Source organism: Tauraco erythrolophus, chromosome 2 (genome assembly GCF_009769465.1).
Source record: "Tauraco erythrolophus isolate bTauEry1 chromosome 2, bTauEry1.pri, whole genome shotgun sequence".
Lineage (NCBI taxonomy): Eukaryota > Metazoa > Chordata > Aves > Musophagiformes > Musophagidae > Tauraco > Tauraco erythrolophus.
This window is the reverse complement of record NC_141466.1, coordinates 65819194-65840467: the sequence shown is the minus strand read 5'-3', so window position 1 is coordinate 65840467 and position 21274 is coordinate 65819194. Positions and strand designations below refer to the sequence as shown.

At 39.7% G+C, this 21274-nt stretch overlaps 1 protein-coding gene across 1 annotated transcript; it reads left to right on the top strand.

Moving 5' to 3' along the window:
* Positions 1 to 1632: 1632 nt before the first annotated feature.
* OPN5 (opsin 5) lies at positions 1633 to 19677 on the top strand. The gene is made up of 6 exons (XM_086623663.1): positions 1633 to 1774; positions 8749 to 8868; positions 11701 to 11871; positions 14138 to 14472; positions 18114 to 18358; positions 19614 to 19677. The coding sequence occupies exons 1-6, from the start codon at positions 1636 to 1638 to the stop codon at positions 19675 to 19677; spliced, it is 1074 nt and encodes a 357-aa protein (XP_086479789.1). The 5' UTR covers positions 1633 to 1635.
* The last annotated feature ends 1597 nt before the right edge of the window (positions 19678 to 21274 follow it).

The window sequence follows — 21274 nt, the reverse complement described above, 5'->3', positions numbered from 1 at the left end:
AAGACGGTATCTTTAGACCGTGCCCAGGCTGCCGGATCCATGTACCTAATCCAAACCTAAATGTTTGCTCTGCCATGTGGAGCAGTGAACAATTTGGAGCGCTTGTCTTCCATGAGAAAAGTCTACATAAGGTGGTGCTGTTTAGTTGTTGTTTTTGGTTTTTTGTTTTTTGTTTTTTTTTTAATTAATCTCCTTTTGCTTATATTTTCCTTTATCGGGGAAAAAGATGAAAGACAATAAAGCTGCTGAACTTTAAAGACTTAGTGCTAACTGGAGCTATATATCTGGGAAACCTTTTGGCTTCTTCCATCTCTAAAGTGGCAATGTACCCCCATGACCCGATTCCCTTAAATGAAATTTTTTTCAAAGCTAGAGGGACACCAGTGAGAGGGTTGTGGGTGCTTTAGGTGTAGGTAGGTATCATTTCTTATGTTTCTGGCCGTACAGGGCTGTTATTGAGAAAACCATCTGCCTTCAAGATGCAAAAGAGATAGCAAATGGATAAAATAATGAAACATTTTCTCTCCTCACTTAGTCTCCCTGCAAGTTTGGATATTTGAGGAGTGAAATTTAGAGCTTCACATTTTTTCCCAGGTCCCACAGCAAAAAGTATGGAAGCTCTGGGAGTCAAGTGTTAAACCTTTGCATGCCACTCCTGTCCCACCAAGCCCTGGCAAGAACTGGGATGACTGAATGTCCTAACAGCTCTTGGCTAGGTGGTTTCAGATATTGCAGAAATGTTTTTGTCTTATGCTAGAGTTCCTCGCTTTACTTCTTCGGTTGTCCTGGAGGAGTAACATTGATGGATATTTGCCAAATTCTAGTTTTCTCATATCGGGGTTGACTTTATTCATCTTAGCACATTTGACCTCAATAACCTATTTTCACACAAAAGGAAATGGAAAGAAAACTGAACAAGCTTGCCTAGATGAGTCTATTATTGAATACTGCTGCTGCTTCTTCATAACTGTAATAGCCAATTACTGTTTATAACCATAACCATGTCAAGTTATTTACATTAGAACCCTAAATAAGGAGAATTTATGGATGTAAATTTCGCTTAACTGTAAAAATTGCAGAGCTACCATCTGTAGACACAGTGCCCCTCAGGATATGAAGAAATTGCTAGGACTGTCTTACTGATAATTCCCAGTTTCTTAGGATTACAGTAACTGTGAGTATAGATAAAGACAAGTTCAGTCTGCATTAAACACATTGAGAAATGAAGCTATTCAGACACAAACAGTTGGCCTGCTTGTTTTTTCCATATTCTTGGTCTTGGGTTGCTCTTACACCCAGCTGGAAACATGAAAGTCCTTAAGATAATCAGGGAAGGTGCTTCAGAAGCCCTGGCTTGAATACTATGTCACACTCTTTCCTAGATATTGCTCAAATGGATTACTGTGATGAGTGTCATATGAATAATGACATTCTTGGATAAAGTAAGTCATGAAATGAATCATGGCAGGATGCTTTATGCAATTTTGAATTGCATCCTGAAATGCCCTGTGAGCTGTAAAGCAGACATGAAGACAGGAGCCGACATCTTGTCTATGAAAAAAATCTTTGCATTTTCTGGTGACAGATGTGATCTATTGCAAACTGTTCTTTTGGTTTTTAGACGCTGAAGTGGACATGAATGGGATGGAATCAGATCGCAACACTTCCTCCCAGGAAGAATATCTCCCACACTATCTCCAGAAGGAAGACCCCTTTGCATCAAAGCTTTCTAGAGAAGCTGACATCGTAGCTGGATTTTATTTGACAGTAATTGGTAATGATTTTTTAATTTGTCTTTGATATATGACTATGTCATTGCATCCTTTCAGGCACTCACATAGAAGGCAGAAGCTCCTGTGCATTAGATGTGTAATTACATATTTCTTCATATTAGAAAGAAAAATCTAGGAGAGAGAGGATAGAATGCATTAGAAATGTGGTGTCAACAGCTGGTGTCAACAGCTAGTGTCAACAGACAATGCTTGTTCAGATAGACAAAAGTAACTAGTAGTAGGCTTTCCAGAAAAAAGTGAAGAAATACTCAATTTTTTTCTACTGATAGGTTACTAGCTTGCAGTTTAATCGTTCCCAACCAGAACTGGCTTTCGCCTTTATGCAATGTGAGTTTTATGGCCTGTTTTCAAACCCTCTCTCGTGTGCATAGGCAGCAAGAGAACATCCTCAGATGTGCTCATTGAATCTTGCTCGGCTCCTGGCGTCTGCTGTCCTCTGTTACATATTATGTTGAACAATACTTTCTGCCTAGCACCATCCCCTCCCTTTTGTTTTGGAGTCTTTTACTGTGTGCAAAGTAACTTTGCGAGCAGGATAAATGCAATTATTTATTGGTTAGTGAACAGAGATGATAGCTGGGACTGATTTCTATGGTAAGTATTCATATGTGAAGGAATGGTCATTCACTTGGGAACTACTGGTCTCCATTGCTTCTAGGAATAAATTGGTCCTTGTTCTTGATGATTTACTATCTTTTCTTTGGAGATGGGGGCAAGGTGGTATCTTTTTATGTCGATATTTTTGCTCTCTAGTTCTTGAGCTTCTGTTGCCTCAACATTTACACTTCTTTCTATGGTTTAGGTTTCCTTATGTTTTATGGCTTTAATTTATGCAGTTTCTCACAGCTCAGCAGCTATTTTCTCAGTAAAGCCGAGACAAGGTCAGAACTGTGCGACACCAAACTGGGCTCTGGGTATCAGACAGCCGAACACCAGGCTGAATACAGGGTATACAGTGTATTCCTTGACTTTTTTTTTTTTTTTGATTCATTCCCTTTTTCTATCAGTTCTGCATAAAATACAAAGATCTTTTAGTCTTACTTTCTTGTTTCTCATTCACTATTTTGCATCCTCCTTCCTACTCTTTCTTACTGCCTTTCCTCAAATGATCTAAATAATCTAATCTTTTCTGCAGTGGAGGTCGCACAAAGGCTTGAATAATGCTTAATTCTCATTTGTCTTCTGCTTATGTCTTTATCGAAAAAGGAAATCAGAGCAGCAGAGATGGCAGGTGAAGCTGTATCTCTGTGTTCTTGCTATTCATGCACTGTTCTGTATGTATCCTAGCTTTTCACATATATGTATTTTTTTCTGCTGCTATGCAGACAGATATCTTCACTGAACTGTCCAAAACAACCACCCCTCAGGTCTTTTTTCACTCAGTTAAGCAAATTTAGCTTTAATCCCAGGAAATATGTCTGAGTGGCTGAAATGAATCCTGCCAGTGTACACTCTGTTACCTTGTTATATTGGCTGTATTTAGCACAGATTTATCCAGTTCCAAAGAAATACCCCTGCCAGGGGTGAAACATCTTGAAAACCGTAGATAGAATCAAATTAAGGCAAGGAACAGAAATCACAAATTTCCACTGAAAAACCAAAAGCTAACCATGACGGCACAGACCTACATGAGCAGTGTGAGAAGGCTGAAATTATAGTTTAAAGAGGGCTGATAACCATTTTGATACTGTATTTATCAGTAAGATAGCCATGTTCCTGGTGGTGTGGACTGGACATCAAGCAGCCTGTGGTGGACTCGTGCCCAGTGGCCCAAACCAGGAAAGTTCAAGCCATAGCTTTACTGTACGCGTGTGTAGCTCTACTTTAGACATCATACTCTACTTTTTGCTCTGAGTTTAACTTATTTTTTCGCATGTTTGTTTTGCGTTGCATTTTACTTGGTTAGTCACTTTACTTGTATGGTCATTGTACACTCCAGTAGCATCTTTCATTAGAGCCAAGTACGCTTTTCACACAAACATGTAAATGCTGTACTTGCATCCTCCTTGGACTTGCATGCGAGACCACTGATATCCTGCACAAATATTTTTAATTCCTTTTAGCAAGCATTACAATGATTTCAAGCAGTCATTGTTTAGCTACTGGTCAGTTGTGCCCTCAGCCATTACAGCAATGGCAACTGGTTTTATGTTTTCTAGACCAAGACAGCAGTGCTTTCGACACTGCGTGCAATACAGTAATGGATAATAGTTTGCCAGAGGCCAAGAGAAGTACAGAAACCTCCCTTTTATAGGGGTATGTGTGAAGAAGAGCATTATTCTTTTTAGCAGTAAAGCAGAATTACACCTCAGAGCTCAGCCACTAAAAGAGGGAATTAAACAAAACTGGTGGAAGGAGCAATGTCAGGTCCCCTGTGCTTGTGAATAGGTGGAGTGAGTAGTCTTTAAACACATTTTTTTTACTAAAAAAAAAAAAAAGGCTTTGATAGGGCTGATGCTTCACATGTGAGTTGTACCTTACAAGACCAGTTTAGCTTAGCACCATGGGGATGCCACCACTAGTGCCTGTTGTTATGCAGATCCATATTTTATTACACATTTATATTTAGGTGGATAACAACACTTTCATAATATATTTAGCCTGCAAAAATATGAGAAGTTAGAAGGGAATTAAGCTTCGTTGTGCCCAGGTAAATCTCTTGAGTCACTTTTTTTATTTTCTGTAAACAAAAACAATCCTAAATTTCCTTTTCTACTAAGCTGATTTCTGACAGTTCAAAGCATCTGCATTTCTGTTGGGACATGAGGCATTCCTGTAAAGAGATTTTTGGTGGTAGATAGTGGATCTTGAGGTAATGCAGAAGAAAGCCTAGCTCTGTGAGACTGTTCACTAACGTCAAATTCACACAACAGGCTTGCTGAGGCTGTAAATTTTTGTTAATTGCCAGCTTCGTCATTAATCACAGCTTCTAGGTATCCAAAACAGTAAGCAAAAGCTGTGTGATCAAATAGCTCTCGGGTATGATTGTGACTTGGGGTAACTCTACAGTATTGCAGATTTACCTTGTAAACAGTGTAATCTGCAGAAGATGGAAAACCGAGCTGGACCATTCAGCTCCCACACTCTACGAGGTCTATGGTGTTTTATTATAACTCGTGACTCAGACTGAACCTGTCCATTGTCACTGTGTCCTCTATATCTTTGCAGATTTCTTCCAAGAAATTGAAGCCTCTCTTGAGGATGTCCAGTGTGGACATCCTGATAGCACAGAGAGGGACTAGCTGCGGGAAGGTGGGAAGTCAAGAGCTGGGGATTGTTATTGAGCATCTTTTTGTGCTTGAGGCATGTAAGGTGCAAGTGACTTTAAAAGTTATTTCAAAAAGGGGAAGAAACTGCACAGTGAGCAAACAAGACTGAGATCCTGTCAGGAAACTCAGCAGAGCATTTAGAGTCATGCTGGTTGTACAACTGAAGTTCTGCAGTTTGAAAATACATTTTCTTGTCTTTGAAGAAAATCAGGGATTTTGACCAATCTGTGATAAATTCTCTGTGAATGTGTAATCTTTTGTTCTAGCTAGTTCTTTTCCACACATATTTTTTCTGTTGTCTGGGGAAAAAAAAAAATCAAACTAGACACATGGTTATAAGAATCCAATTCTTTTTACTTTGTTACTTCCCCTGCTAGCTTTTTCATCACTGACTTGATTGATTTTCTGTATGGCTGGGTAGGGTGGCTAACTACGGAGCAGAGACCCGCTGGCTGTCAGCTCATCTGAGAGCCAGTGGCAAGTAACTATTATTGATTTGCAAACTGTTGCACGCTTCCTCAGTGCGTTACGAAACAGCTTGATTGAAAACAAAATCCTAAACTATTTTTTGTTGTTGTTTCTTTTCTTTGATGCTGTCAGATTGGAGAAAAGGAGTCTTATTTGTTCAGGTTACTACTTTTATACCTTTCACCTCCGGCTGCAGGTTGTGTATCTGAGCCTGGTTCTTTCTCCATAGGTGTCGGTTTTTTAGTTACTGCATCCTTGACTCTCTGTTTGTATATATGTAATAGTGTTACGGTGCCATACTCAGCTGTGCCCTGAACTGTTTGCTCTTGAAATGAAGCCTTTATTTCATATCTGAAGAGTATTTTTTCTGCTGTTTCCAACCCCAGGCTCTGCCCAGGCACACAGCCTGCCAGCACCTTCCAGAGCTCGGAGCCTGTACTGGCAAAGATTTCAGATAGCTGTTGGGAAAATCTTTTTAATAATAGACAAAAAATGAAGCATTAGATAGCTTATCCAAGGGGATTATAAAGTTTCTATCTCCAAGAAGTTAAGAAAGAATTCAGATAAGCAATTGTTGGATGCAGGTAGAGAAAAAAAGGCAACTTAAATTATCACTGGACCCCTTCCAGCTGTAGGATCAGGAGATCAGTGGGCTGGAACTCTCTGAAATGTTGCTGTTAATAATGAGCAGTTTCTTCAGAGGCTTGTCTGATGAAGACATCTCTCTGGATTACCAGTCAGTTGAAAAAAAGGCAAGAAAATGTCAGATGCTTTCAAGAAGTCTTTCAAACTGGATACTGGCACTCTAGATGTCCTAAATATCACTAGAGAGAAAATGGCATTAAGAGAGAAAAGGATTAAGATATATGAACAATACTTGGCAATGTTGAGATTCATTCACTTAGCTGCAAATAATTCAAATGAATCATAGAATCATAGAATGGTTAAGGTTGGAAGGGACCTTAAAGATCATCTAGTTCAAACCCCCCTGCCATGGGCAGGGAAACCCTCCACTACACCAGGTTGCCCAAAGCCTCATCCAACCTGGCCTTGAACACTTCCAGCAATGGGGCATCACCAACTTCTCTGGGAAACCTGTTCCAGTGTCTCACCACCCTCAGAGTGAAAAATTTCTTCCTTATATCTAATCTAAATCTTCCCTCTTTCAGTTTAAAGCCATTGCCCCTTGTCCTATCACTACATGCCCTTGTAAAAAGTCCCTCTCCAGCTTTCCTGTAGGCCCCCTTTAAGTACTGGAAAGCTGCTCTAAGATCACCCCAGGGCCTTCTCTTCTCCAGGCTGAACAGCCCCAACTCTCTCAGCCTGTCTTCATAGGAGAGATGCTCCAGCCCTCTGATCATCTTCGTGGTCCTCCTCTGGACCCGCTCCAGTAGCTCCATGTCCTTCTTGTGCCAGGGACTCCAGAGCTGAATGCAGTATTCCAGGTGGGGTCTCATGAGAGCGGAGTAGAGGGGCAAAATCACCTCCCTCGACCTGCTGGCCACGTTTCTTTTGTTGCAGCCCAGGATACAGTTGGCTTTCTGGGCTGCCAGCACACATTGCCGGCTCATGTTGAGCTTCTCATCCACCAGCACTCCCAAGTCTTTTTCCTCAGGGCTGCTCTCGATCCATTCTCTGCCTAGCCTGTACTTGTGCATGGGATTGCCCCGACCCACGTGCAGGACCTTGCACTTGGCCTTGTTGAACTTCATGAGGTTCTCACAGGCCCATCTCTCCAGCCTGTCAAGGTCCCTCTGGATGGCATCCCTTCCCTCCAGCGTGTCCACAACACCACACAACTTGGTGTCATCTGCAAACTTGCTGAGGATGCACTCAATCCCACTGTCCATGTCACCAACAAAGATGTTAAATAGCACTGGCCCCAGTACTGACCCCTGAGGAGCGCCACACTACAATGTGTGCTTGTAGCCCAGAAAGCCAACCGTATCCTGGGCTGCATCTGAAGAAGTGCAAGCAACAGGTCGAGGGAGGTGATTCTGCCCCTCTACTCTGCTCTTATGAGACCTCAACTGGGGTAACTGGTGTCCCTGCCCATGACAGAGGAGTCGGAACTAGATGATCTTTAAGGTCCCTTCCAATCCAAACCATTCTCCAATTCTATGATTTAATTACTGATTCAGGTAGAGAAAAACAAAGATGATAAACATAAAATAAATAAGGATAGCACCTTTCCTCCCTCTTTCTCATACTGAACTTTGATCCAACTTCTACCTCATTACTGTTGTAGGTTCCTTCAGTGAGACAACGACAGAGCAAGGATCTCTGCCACTCTTTGCTCTTCATGATTTTCTTCTGTGTCTGCCTCTTTCTCACTTTTCTCCCCTGCTCTGGCATGAGGCCTCTGTGGTCCACAGTCCCTTCAGGGTGTTCATCTTCAAGGGTGACTCTTGCTTCCTGAAAGGGATGTTGTGTGTAGTCCTGCATTTCCACTGCAAAATGCTCACTCCAGGCTCAAAGTCTTTCCAGAATGAGTTTGTGAAGAAACAGAGAACTGGAAACTGCAATTTTTGGTATCAGTGTGATTAGCTCTATGACTAATTAATCACTTGCAGCTTTGGTCCCTACGGGTCTTTGGGTGGTGATATGCCAAAAAAGATGTCAGCCAACATGAACAGGATCCCTTCTCATGCACTGAGTTCCAGCTGGAAGTTAAAATCGAATATATTTTAACATTTTTCTTTCTTATAATAGAAATAAATTTTTGTTGTAATATTTAAAATGTGATTAAATATATTAAATTACATTATTTTAGAAATTTATCCCTCCATCTTTGATTCTAGTATTTAATAAAACTAAGGTTGATCAGAGATCGGGATCCTTGTGCTTATAGACAGCTGAATTTCATTCCTGTGGTTGTGTAAATGCTCATGAGACTAACGAGGTTGATCAAAACAAAGGAGTTATGGGTTTTCTATTACATGCATTCAGTCGATAGTTGTGCAGGCTCAGGCGGTGAAGGCAAAGCCCTACTGCAGAGAGGAAAATAACATTTGTTGTGGGAGGGAGATGTCTGCAGTAGATGTGTCTATGAGCTGCTAATGAGGATGAGATGATCATGTTTCAGAGTAAAACGTCTAACCTTCGGACCACAGGTTCAGGCTGAAAATATCAGAGAACTTCACAAGGAAGATGGGATATTGCTAAGTTTGAGGAGAATTCTAATTTGATTGGTTTTCTTTTTTTGTTTGTTTTTATAGGGATTCTTTCAACGCTGGGAAATGGGTATGTTATTTTTATGTCCTCAAAGCGAAAAAAGAAGTTGAGACCTGCTGAGATAATGACTGTTAATTTAGCAGTGTGTGATCTGGGCATTTCAGGTAATTTCATCTCTTATTTTCACTCGTTTTTACTATCCCACCATTCTTTCTGGCAGCAGCAAGAGAGAGTCCTCTGGAAGCCATGGGAAGCCCAAAATGACTTTTGCTCTATTATTTGCATATAAATGAGAGAAGGATAGAAAACAACATTCCTGAACAACTTGATGGAAAGAAATGAAAAGTACAAAGGAAAAAACAGGGTCGGATTTCTCAATCAGGCAAAACTCCTCTTCACCCTAGCACTGGGCAGGCTTTCAAAGACAGCTCCCATGTGCATCCTGATACAATAATCACAAGATAGTTTGATATTGCGGTTGAAGAAAATGATATTATCTTGCTGTAGGGTGCAAGAAGAATTTGAAAATGCCAGTGGCCACCAGCCTATCAAAGCTAATAATTTTCTCTCTAGTGACTGTCCTTTTTTATCTCTGGGTCAAGAAAATAAGCATTTGTGTCAATGATTAAGAGTGAGAGCAACATCAGCCAGCAGGAGCAATTTTGATTTCAGCCCCACAGCCTGGATTCCCTGGCATGAGAGAAGGGAGTTTTGGAAAGGTTTACACAGAGATGCAAAGTCAAAAGCCTTTGGAAATCATTCTTTTGGCTCTTGACATGAGTCTCACTCCGTTGCTTATGCCTACATGAAAATGCAGGGGGAGGACTGGTTGTCCTTTAGAAGAGTATATTTTGTATGGCAGACAATCCAATGGGTATAAAGGTGTGATGTGACCCAGATGACCATCACTCTCCCCAGGGCAATATAAATGACAGTATGTTCCTGTGTTTCACGCTCATCTGTCCCCTATGTGTTGCATACACCAGGACCCCGGCCCTCAGCTCCAGTGTACCCTTTTCCTGCCCTCATCTCTGCCAAATGCTTTTGCCTTCATCCAAATGCCTAAAATAGCACTGAACAACATAAAATGATGGCTCCCAGTCACAAACTGAAGCTCATTATGCTGTCACTGCACATGGCCAAGGAGCTGTTCACCACCTTAACTTCCAGTAATTTTGATGCCTCTGAGTGATCAGTAAACATAATTTTCTGAAGGAGATACTTATGAATTCAGCAGAAGAAAGGCATTAGTATAAATATCTCTGCTCTGCTACCACACAAAGAAATCCTAATGATTTCTTTGGCATATCTGCCATGGAGAGACTATTTCCATCTTGCAGCACTTAGAAGTGAAGATAAACAAAACCCCAGTTTTTACCTCTTCTGTGATGCTTCCGTCTCCTTTGTGTCCTAAGAGTCTGTCTTATTTTATAAAGCTCATATCTGACTCCAATGAGAGTCACTCCAATGAGACAGAGTGTTTCAGGAGAAGGTCTATAGCTATATATTTGGAATGTAAACAGATATCTTCTAACCATATAAGCTGTATGTCCCAACCATACAAACTACAGCTTGTTTGGGAGCCCTCTTAGCCTGAGGGCTGCTAATTTTTGTTAAGGTCTGTCACCAACATGCCACTTGGTCACCTTGTCTTCCATGGTGATCTCAATCTATCTGTGTGTTTAAGTTTTGTAATTAAAAATAATTGTTATTGGCACAGCATGTGTGCTTTTTGCTTTTTCTCCCTTCTCTTTTATTCTTTTTTTTTTTTTTTGGTAATGGAAGATACTGACTCTAGAAATGTGATGCATTCTGTCTGCTGGACCGATTGGAGTGAAGATGTGACTTTTTCCAAAAATCTTCATATTTCACGCACTTGTCCTGGCACCTTGTTCAAGAAGCGGGCTCTGCCACGGCCCGGCTTCCTGCAGGTTTCCACAGGGTGGCACCAGCCGCTCATACAAAACTGCATCAGGCTCATTTCGCACTTATACAATGCTCCCGGCCCTGTGCCGCTCAAGAGAAACTTAATTTTATGCAAATAAATGTGTTGGGTTTTAGAGTTGGCAATGATTTGCATAAGTAAAGTTGCTTGCCATATTTCGTGTTTTGCTTGAAACCTTAATCACTGGGGTCAGCTTCTGCTTGAAAAATTTAAAGCACATAACCTAACTTTAGTTCTTCCATAATGTACCACCCACTTTTACAAATGGAGAAATGAGCTAAGGTGCAGCTTGGACAGATTCTTCAAAATAGTTAGGTATTTCCCTGCTGTTTGGGGATGCTTAAAACGCTTTAATGGCTGTGGTCAGGTGACTTGCTGTGAGTCACCAAGGAAAAGTGTGGTATGGACAGGAGCTGAAACCACTTCTGCAGCTCGAATCCGTGCTGCGAACTTAGCACCATTTTTCTTTCTAACCTAATTCTTTACTACATTGTGTGTCCTACTGTTGAGCCTTGGTAGGTTTGCAGAAGGTAAATTTCTCTCTTTGAAGGTAAATTTCTTTACCCTGTGTTTGTACACACTAGATTATAGGGATGTAGCCTAATTAGATCTGTGCCTGTCTCAAGCCCAGACTTACCCGTTCTCCGTACGGTTTACATACTGGCATGTGTTTGCGTGTCGACTCAACACATAATCTGAAGTTTTCATATTGGGAAGAGCTTGTACATGCTCAGTACCAGAGTATGGGTTTACTTCTGGTTCATGTGGTCTGCAGTAAAGCACCTGTTGCCAGTCATATTGCAGGCTGAGCTCATCCTACCACAGCATAGATGTTATGGCATCTAGCTACAGTTGTTTTAGGATGAGTCCTGTGCATGGAGGGTGCACAAGTCATCACATCTGTTGTGCCTGAAGCCCTCTCTGCACTTTGTAAAGCATTTTTACTGCTATTAGCTTTGGGCGAAGGGGAGGGTTTTGCTTTTCTGGAACAGGGTGGTTTTACCAGTGATGGATTTTGTCAGTCACTTGACTTTCTTTTCGCATTTTGAAGTTGTAGGAAAACCCTTTAGTATCATTTCCTTCTTTTCTCACCGCTGGGTGTTTGGATGGATGGGCTGCCGCTGGTATGGATGGGCTGGTTTCTTCTTTGGCTGTGGGAGCCTTATTACCATGACAGCTGTCAGCCTGGATAGATACCTAAAAATCTGCCACTTGTCTTACGGTAAGGAAGAAAACTATATTAAGTGACTATAGAAAAACTGTATTAAATGATACAATATTCCAGCCTGAAATTATACCTAAGCAGTTCAGAATGCTTTTGTTAAATATAGAGGGGAATACACGGATAAGAGGAACATATTTGTATGATCTAAGTAATCCCAGGTAAATTTGTATTGCTGGACATAACACCTTTGCTGTTTTCCCTCTGCTGTCTGCTTGAGCCATGAGTTTTAGTACACACTCATAGATAAATCACTTGGTGTATATTAAAGCTTATTGACATTAACAGATTCAAGTATTGCCCATCTTGCAAGGTCTTATGACCCAACACACAAAAGTATTCCTTATTAGAAGCCTAAATTCCTCTAAGATGTATGACAAGCTATTTAAAACATCTAAAAGATTTGGATGTGCAATAGGTCATAACAAATATGATTATCGTCTCTTTAATATGGGGAAGAAACCTGAGAGGAAGAAATTAATTTAGCAATGAAAAGTATTGGCACCATCTCCATCAATGTCTTATCTCTCTCGAATATGAAGTATTATATGCTTCATTCTCTACAGTTAAAAGATGTCACAGTTTAGAAAAGACTTTTTTCTTGCAGTGGAAGGGACTAACTCCACAACAAAGTACTGGGAATACTCAAGGTGACCTTACATATAAGAAACACTTTGCCCATGTGACTTGAGGGACATACAACTGATCTCGTTATAATGACATATAATATCAACCATGTAATATTAAGTTATAAGAAATGTTTGCAGCTAGGAAGCGTGGGTAAGCTGGTCTGTCCAATAGCTGAGCATGCTGTCGATTAAAAGCTGTGGTACTGCACTAAGATCTGCTATCATAGACTCTGACATGTCCATATGTTTTCCTGAAATGTGAGTGCAGGGAAGGTCTCCTTAGCTGAGTTTTAAGTACACTATTCACACTAAGGGGGATTTCAGTTCTTTTTATAAAGAACTTAACAAAATAATTCAGTGACAACTCAAATCATAGACTATTTTTCAGACTCGGCGAGCTGAAGTAAACATTTCTGAAGTAAACATTTCATGGCTGGCTACTTTCATGCCATGATCTCTGGTATTTAATATGACATCTTAGTTTAAGAGAGAAAGAATACTTCAAAACATTTTTTCTCGAGGGCTATCTGATCATGATTGTTGATACAAAATGATAGAGAGCAATAAAGATATTTAGCATGTTCAGTCTAGGTGGCTAACAGCCATTTTCCGTATAAGGACTTATGGTCTGGTTTGTGTTCTTGAAACCTAGAATTTACAGCCTGACCTTTCCTGCATCATTCTTCCATGTGAAGGTAGCTGGTTCCAGTAGGGTATCCAACATGATGAGCTACTCTCTGACCCTTGTCATAGGAAGCGCAACCTGGAAGGAGTTTGTATAATTTCTGAAAACAAGTCCTGTGGCCTGAATCAATCAGAAACCTGGAGCACCTGATTATATACCTACACCTTTGGTTTGCTCCAAACCAGAAACTATGGGGTTTTTGTGTTTTTGTTTTTGTTTTTGTTTTGTAATAGGTTGTTGTGGTTTGACAATAGCTGTGAAAATAATGCCGATATTTTAGTCCTCATGCTATTGTTGCTCTAGTTTTTCCACACCTGAATACAACAAACCACTTCTTGTCTCTCAGCCATTGTGCTTGAATTCATCGTTTGACAGTCAGTGTTCATTTTCCTTCCAGTGACCTGGAAAGGTCAAATCAGCTGGGAAAGGAGCACCGGTTGCATTCATATGATAGTTATTTGATTTGCTTCGATTTTCTTTTATGTCGTTCCCAAACACTGAAGAAAGCTCCTCAATGTCAATGGATGGGGAGTGAAAACAGATTACAGCTTCCAAAGTGGAAGAAGTTGTTATAATATCATAGTCTGAGTTTCTGCATAAATCGTAGTTTTTAACTTGTTAGTCCTATATGAATCCAACATGTTGAACATAGATGACGATGGAAAGCTTACAAACTGAAGGTTTTTCTAGCTGAAATAGGGTTGTATGCAAGATGAGCAGAGAGACAATATTCCACTCCACAACTCCAGGCATGTTATTAGCATTTAATAAAACAAATGGACAAGGATGCATGAAAACACTAATTACAAATACTTCTGACTGTATGCACATGATAATTTACTGTACTGGAAAAGAATGACAAGGTAAACTCTTACTGCATGGGTAGAACGACATGTTCAACTGTACCAAATATATATGGACCTGAGGTTGTAACTCTTGGATTATCTTCCAGGCACCTGGCTTAAGAGACATCATGCCTTTATCTGTCTGGCAATAATCTGGGCCTATGCTACGTTCTGGGCTACGGTGCCTTTTGCTGGTGTGGGGAACTATGCCCCTGAACCGTTTGGGACCTCCTGCACTCTGGACTGGTGGCTGGCACAGGCTTCAGTGGCTGGACAGGCTTTTATTCTGAGTATTCTTTTCTTTTGCCTCCTGTTCCCAACTGCGGTGATTGTGTTTTCTTATGTCAAAATCATTTTAAAAGTCAAATCATCCACCAAAGAGGTTGCTCACTATGATACCAGGATTCAGAACAGCCACATACTTGAAATGAAGCTGACCAAGGTAGGTAGAAAGATTTAACTCCGTTTGCTTTGTTGGGTTGTAAAAGCAGGCTTGAATAACTTCAACCAGATGCTCTCCTATGGTGAGCAATAGTACAATGCTGTGAAGGTATTTTTTTTTAGCTTTCTCCTCCGTTTCTGTCAAGATGGAAAAAGACAGGAGTTGAAACATAATTCTGTGATTAGGGTACTCGAGTCCTCAAGACTGTGATTCACTCTAAATCTCTGCCACAGCCTTCCTATATGACCTTAAACAAGACACATCATCTCTCTGTAGCTGTGTTCCCTGTCATAAAGCTTCCTTTACTTTCAGAAACAGCTGTAAAGAATTATTTAAAAGCATTCAAGGTGCCTAGGAATTATAGCAGAAAAACAGATAAAAAGGAGATTATTGTAGTAGGGAAATAAAAATTTCAGACATCTTATGTTCCTCCGTTAACGAAGATATAAACCAAAGTTGCTCCTGCAATATTGCAATTGTTCGTATGCAAATAATTTATTATTTAGGCTCAGCCATGAGCTCCTGCTAAAAATGCACTCAAGTGCTAAAATTAATTTGTTATCCTATTTTCCCTTTCTGATTGAATCTGTTCTCTGTCAGGCAATGGTGACAGCCATGATCCTTGCTGATACTGGTTATTGTGCCAGTAAATCTCTCAAAATAAAAACTTGTACTGAACAAACCCAGATTCCTTAGTTGTTAGAGATTCACGAGTCTTTGTGAGCCATGCCAAGGGGAGACGAGCAGCATCTTTTGATTGAATGATCAAATTTTATGACATTTTGGGGGTGTTGAACTGAAAGTTATATAATATACAGCAATAAGTGACATTATGTCTAAACATATCGGAAAATCTCAGCCAGCTACCTATATGGTCAGTGCTGCCAATGCATCTGGTAAAACTGTACTTTCCTTTGAAAAAGGATGCTTTCATGCGGTACTAATAACGTGATCACTCATGATCTTTCCTTTGAAGGACAACAGAAACTTGATTTGAGGTTGCAGATTTATTTTTGCCATATTGGAGCGATCACGTAAAACTTCAATGTGATCTGAATTGAAACACTAGTGGTTGTCCCTTCTGTCTCAGATCTTCACTGGAGAACATAATGTTGGGATATAGATAAATATGGAAAATGAGTCTCCATCATAACCTATTTAACTCCACAGCACAATTTATAACAGGCTGTTTTTGAGATCATTGGCTCACATGCACCGTTTCTTCAGTGACAGACAGCAAAAAAAGCATAAAAGAATGAAGTTTTCCTGAAAATAATACCGTCATCAAGATGTGGAAACAAAGGCTCCACAAAATGTTATGCATTATCCCAAAACCTAGTGCTTTCTGATGATTTTTTTGTCGTAATTCTGCTAATTGCCCTATTTGAAATGAGCGCACATGTATTACCCTCAGTCTGGATGCAGTAACAGTCCGTTGATGGCAGCAGTATAATGGCATATGGTCTTTAGGATGTATTATTGCGTGATGTCATTTGGAGCTATATCAGGCTGTGAATGAGTGCAGACAAGCTGGTTCAGGTAAAGTATATACATCACAAATTTTGGCCCCAAACTTTTTTTTTTTTAATATTTATACTAAACATTCTTATGGCTCCATTTCCTTCTGCTATAAGGCAGTTATTTTGTCATTTACTGGGAATGCAACTTAAATGTTTGGTAGAAATTTGCTTTTTAAAGCATCTACAGATTCTAAAGGAGTACAAAATCCATTCTATGGGTTACGAGAAAGAAAACTAGGCATTGAACTAACATTCTCACTCTCAGTTAAATTCCGCACAGTTTCAATTCTGGCTTTCCCAGAGAAATACAGTAATTTTTTATCTGCTGGAGTGGGTATATCCAGACACTTGACAGCTCATGCCTTATTGAATGACTTGATGTTACTCGTTCCATATTTGTGTTAAAAAGGATCAAATGGTTAGCATTTTTCCAGTGATAGATGGGCCATAGACCCCCTTCTGGGAGCAGGCAGAATCATAGAATCATAGAATGGTTTGGCTGGCAGGAATCTTAAAGATCATCTAGTTCCAATCCCCCTGCCATGGGCAGAGACAACTTCCACTAGACTGGGTTGCTCAAAGCCCCATCCAGCCTGGCCTTGAACACTTCCAGGGATGGGGCAGCCACAACTTCTCTGGGCAACTCGTTGCAGTGTTTCACCATCCCCATTGTAAGAAATTTCTTCCCTATATCTAATCTAATCCACCCTCTTTCAGTTTAAAGCCATTACCCCTTGTTCTACCACTACAGGCCCTTGCAAAAAAGTCCCTCTCCAGCTTTTTTGTAGGCCCCCCCTTTAGCAACTGGTGCTATAGCAGCTATCTTACTGCTGTTAGATCATCCCGGAGCCTTCTCTTCTCCAAGCTGAACCACCCCAACTCTCTCAGCCTGTCTTCTTATTGTAGAAGATACATCTAGTTTAGCAAAACTCTTCTTCCTCTTGTTACCAGTGGCCATTCTTGTGACAGGTTATTGGTCCCACTGAGTTTTGACATCTTCTCTGTGAGACATCAGCTCAGCAGAACATAAAAAAGAGAAAGAAGCCTTACATTAGATTACGGTGTTGCAAACTCTTTTCTCATTTTCTAAGTTTCCTTTGCTTTTGCCTCAGTGACTGGTACCGGGTGGTACAGAAGAAGGAGCTATAGGAAATATAGACAGGAACATACCTTCTTAAACTCATCTACAGAGATACTCAGGGTCCCCCACAACCACATACCATCAGGACCTACTTTAGTCCTGGGAATTTCTTCAAAGACTTTGATTTTATGAACTTTGGAATTTGATTTCAAAGGACTGAGAATCAGGAATACTTGTACTTGATTATTGTTTTAGTTTTGTTTTCCCAGTGCATACTTCTTTCATTCTGGAATGGAAAAGAGACTGGGTTTCTTTTGCCAATCTGAGGAATATTTGACTGAAAAAGGCTCTAGAAGTGAGGGGCTCTGCAATTAAGCAATACAAGAAAAGCAAACAACAGAGAAAAACCCGTAAGGAAAGGTTTCCAGTTTAACTTGCATTCATTTCAAAGATCTTGCTAAGATTTTCAAAAGCTTTCGCAGTTGTGTTATATATTATCCTAAAAAAGAGTGTTTGTATGTTTTTAAAGGACTATCCTCCTTAAATAATTGAAATTTGACATCAATTATTATTTTCTGAGATCTCATTTAGCCTCCTCATGTTTAGCCTGACCTTATAGCATTTTTAAAGGTCTGTGGTAACAGATTCATTAACTGTTCTGAGTCAGGTGAAAGGAAAACAGGAGCTAGACAGAGAGAAGAGAAATGTGCAACAGCTTTTGTTCATGCCCAGGGAGGTGGTTGAGTCCCCATCCCTGGATGTGTTTAAGAATAGGGTGGATGATCTACTTGAGGATATGGTTTAATGGGGATTAGGGATGGTTGGACTCGATGATCTCTAAGGTCTTTTCCAACCTAGAAATCTATGAATCTATGAATCTATATTGTAAATTTATCTGAAGTGAGTTATCATTTTTCTTTTCATTCTGCTGCATGATCCCTCGCATTCTGCCGCATGTTCCCTCTCATTCTGCCTAGCTCTGTGCTGTGCTCAGTGTCTAACTCGGCTAGATTAACTTCTTTCTCTTTTTCTCTCACAAGGTGGCAATGTTGATCTGTGCAGGGTTCCTCACTGCCTGGATCCCTTATGCTGTGGTCTCCGTGTGGTCAGCCTTTGGACAGCCAGATTCCGTTCCCATTCAGTTTTCAGTGGTACCAACTTTGCTTGCAAAGTCAGCAGCCATGTACAACCCAATTATTTACCAGGTCATTGATTGTAAGTTTGCCTGTTGCCGGTCAGGTGGATTGAAGACACGTCAGAAAAAGAGCTCTTTGAAGAAATCAAGGTAATTTCTTCTTTGAGAAGTAGGATATTTTTAAGAACACCATGTTCCAAAAATGTACCAAAATAAGATCTATCAAGAGTCACAGCTCTTTGAATCTTATTTCTTGTTTTTGACTTCGACCATAACCTATTCAGAGTTTTTCTTGCCATGGAAATTCGTAAAGTGTTTCTAGGCATTAAAAGAGAAGAAAGGAGATGGTTCTTACTTTTAGATCCAGCTGCAACTCCGTTGAGATAGTTGGAAAAAAGTCCCATTGGATTTTGGATCAATCCTGTCCTCCTGTTCCTTTTCTTTCATCTCCAGAAAGTGCTGATGACTTCCATTGCCAGTGAAGTAAATGGGAGAGAATCGTGTTAATTCCTTATATAATTAACCTGTTAATACCATGCCTACAGAACTAACAAGAGGAGACAATGTACCCTGTAGGTACCACTTACACCAAAAAAAACCAAATCAAACCAATCAAAGTGTAATAAGGTCTCATAAAAAGCCCTCTTTTCTATTTTCAACTTTCTGTCAAAATCCATGCGGACCACCAGTGGAGTTCCTGGAAACAATAACTGTGTACATGGAGGAAAAATGTTTCTAGTTCTGTCTTATGCCAGACAAATATCTTCCTTCTGTGATTGAACCACAAGATAATGACAGATGTTAATCTGACAGTGTAGACTGATAAAAAGGCCATGAATGCCCTACCAGATGTAAGTGACTGTGAATCTATAGAATTACAGTAGAATAATTTGCTTCAAAATCCTTGAACATACATGCCTCGGTATGTACTTAATAGAGTCATGAAGGTCCATTGCATCATTCATATTGTTCCCTTACCAACTGCAGAATTTTTTGATGTATTTTCCAGAGAGTGAGCCAATATGTTGAACTTATACAGCTTCCTTTAGCAGATTTTATTCTATAATCTTATGCTCAGATTTATCTCATTTGCAGAATATACAGAGCGTATGTATGTTGTAAGTGTTTGAGGTGCTGGATTTACAGTTTATCAAAAACCCATCTGCAAGGCAAATAGGAGACAAATCTAAAGTAGCCTTCAATCTCTCATGGCTGGATTTGTGTTTAACCTCCATGTTATCGCTTTGAAGGAGGTGGTATCTAATCCCTCATTCTGAATACAAGTTGGCTTTCCTAGGCCTGTGCAGTGAAAAAAACATTCTGGAAAATTCACTTCTCAGAATTAGGAACTTAATTGTCAGCTTGGTATGAACAAAATGATTGTTGTGCTTTCTTCTTCCCATAGGATGTATACCGTATCTGAACGCAGAGACTCGACGGCGATGAACGAAACCCAACTGGAAGTATGAAGGCTCATTTCACGTATAGCGAATGAAAATCTGATGAAAAACAATCATACTGTCTCAAGTTCCTCTTTCTGTAAATAAATTAAAACATTATGACAGTTTTATTTTACTCCCTAGTCTTATGTACAATGTCATTCTTTCCATCCTGACTAAAATAGTGTGATTAGAGCTGGGCAAATATTTTAAGTACTCAGAGGAAGAAGAAACAGAGAAGATTAATTTGCATAAAAATGTTTATTCACTTCAGAGACAGTAAAATACTTTTTTTTTTAGCACTAGCAGAAGTGATAGTTCAGATGATATTTTCTATGACAGAAAGGGAAGTATTCACAAAGGCCAGTTTTAGTTTGCTAAAGCTAATCTCCATAAACTCCTACTGCAGTCACTAGAGAACTGGAGCATGAGAGAAAGGATTCCTTAGAGAACAAATCAGAGTCAGAGCTTCACTTTTCAAGGCTCCAAATCACCCATTGGAGAAACATTAGCCCACTGATTCTCTTGTGAATATCTCTCTGACTCATGTGGCTACAAGCTATCTTAAACTTTGACTTCAGTCCTTCAATATTCAGAAATGTTTTGCTTTTAGCCAAAGCGAGATCAGAATTGCCATGCTTTTACACCACAGCTGGTCAGTATTTGTGAATGAGAGGGGGAAGATCTCTTGCTCAAATGCTAGTTTCATTTAAATAATTTGGAATCATGAATGACTTTGTAACAAAAAAGAACCTAAATGAAATCAACCCCGTACAAGTCAAACTGAGCAAACCAATAGTTTTCACATCTTTTTACCATTCTCTCATCAAAATTACATTGAAATATGATGGCAATAAACAGACAGGTTTGACTTCTTGAATGGTAACTGACTTTTTTCACCTTGTATTGTATTTTTCACTGTTCTTTATGAGATCACTATTTAATATAAAATGACAAATCCTTCCTTAATCCTAAGAGTGAAACCAGACTCAAAACTGGTGAATTCATGAGAAAGATTACAGCATAGGTAACAGAGAAGTCTTTCTCAAGTGCTGCTGTGTTCAGTTTTTAAACACTAAGCCCTGAAAGGACGAGGATTAGGAACAATTTAGGCGAACGACAGTCTTACTAAAGCAAAGCATGTAAGTTCCTAATACACTCAACAGAAAAACAATGTCCCTTGCAAAGACCTGCAGAGTAAGGCATCCAAAATAGTTGCATTGGATCTGAGCCATAATTATTCTCATTCTCTTATTTTTCTTTTTTTTTTTTAATTTATTTACCTTAAGGTAGAGACATCGCTACAGATCAAAAATTAGCAGTTCTGTATAATCAGATTTTTAATGCTTAAAATATTGATTTTGATGTTTGTATGTAATTTCTCTGGGAAGTGTATGATACTATAAAACATAAGTTAATTGCAAATGAGAGAGTCTCCCACACAAATTTGTGTTGACTGTTCATTGAAAAAGAGAAAGTTATGAGGGTTAAAGTTTTCTTCTGAATTGGTCTTTTAAGGAATGAAAACATTTGTGAAAGAGTTCCAGTTGTTTTCCTGTTTAACATTTAATGGTGCTTTTTATCATACTGTTATGTCAGAATTGTGTTTAACATGTATTCCCTGCCA

Bases quoted from the DNA above. Each gene is read 5' to 3' on its own strand.
- OPN5 (XM_086623663.1), top strand. From the start codon at position 1,636: ATGAATGGGATGGAATCAGATCGCAACACTTCCTCCCAGGAAGAATAT. The intron at 14,473-18,113 runs GTAGGTAGAAAG...TTCTCTCACAAG, and splicing joins TTGAAATGAAGCTGACCAAG to GTGGCAATGTTGATCTGTGC. The intron at 18,359-19,613 runs GTAATTTCTTCT...TTCTTCCCATAG, and splicing joins AGCTCTTTGAAGAAATCAAG to GATGTATACCGTATCTGAAC.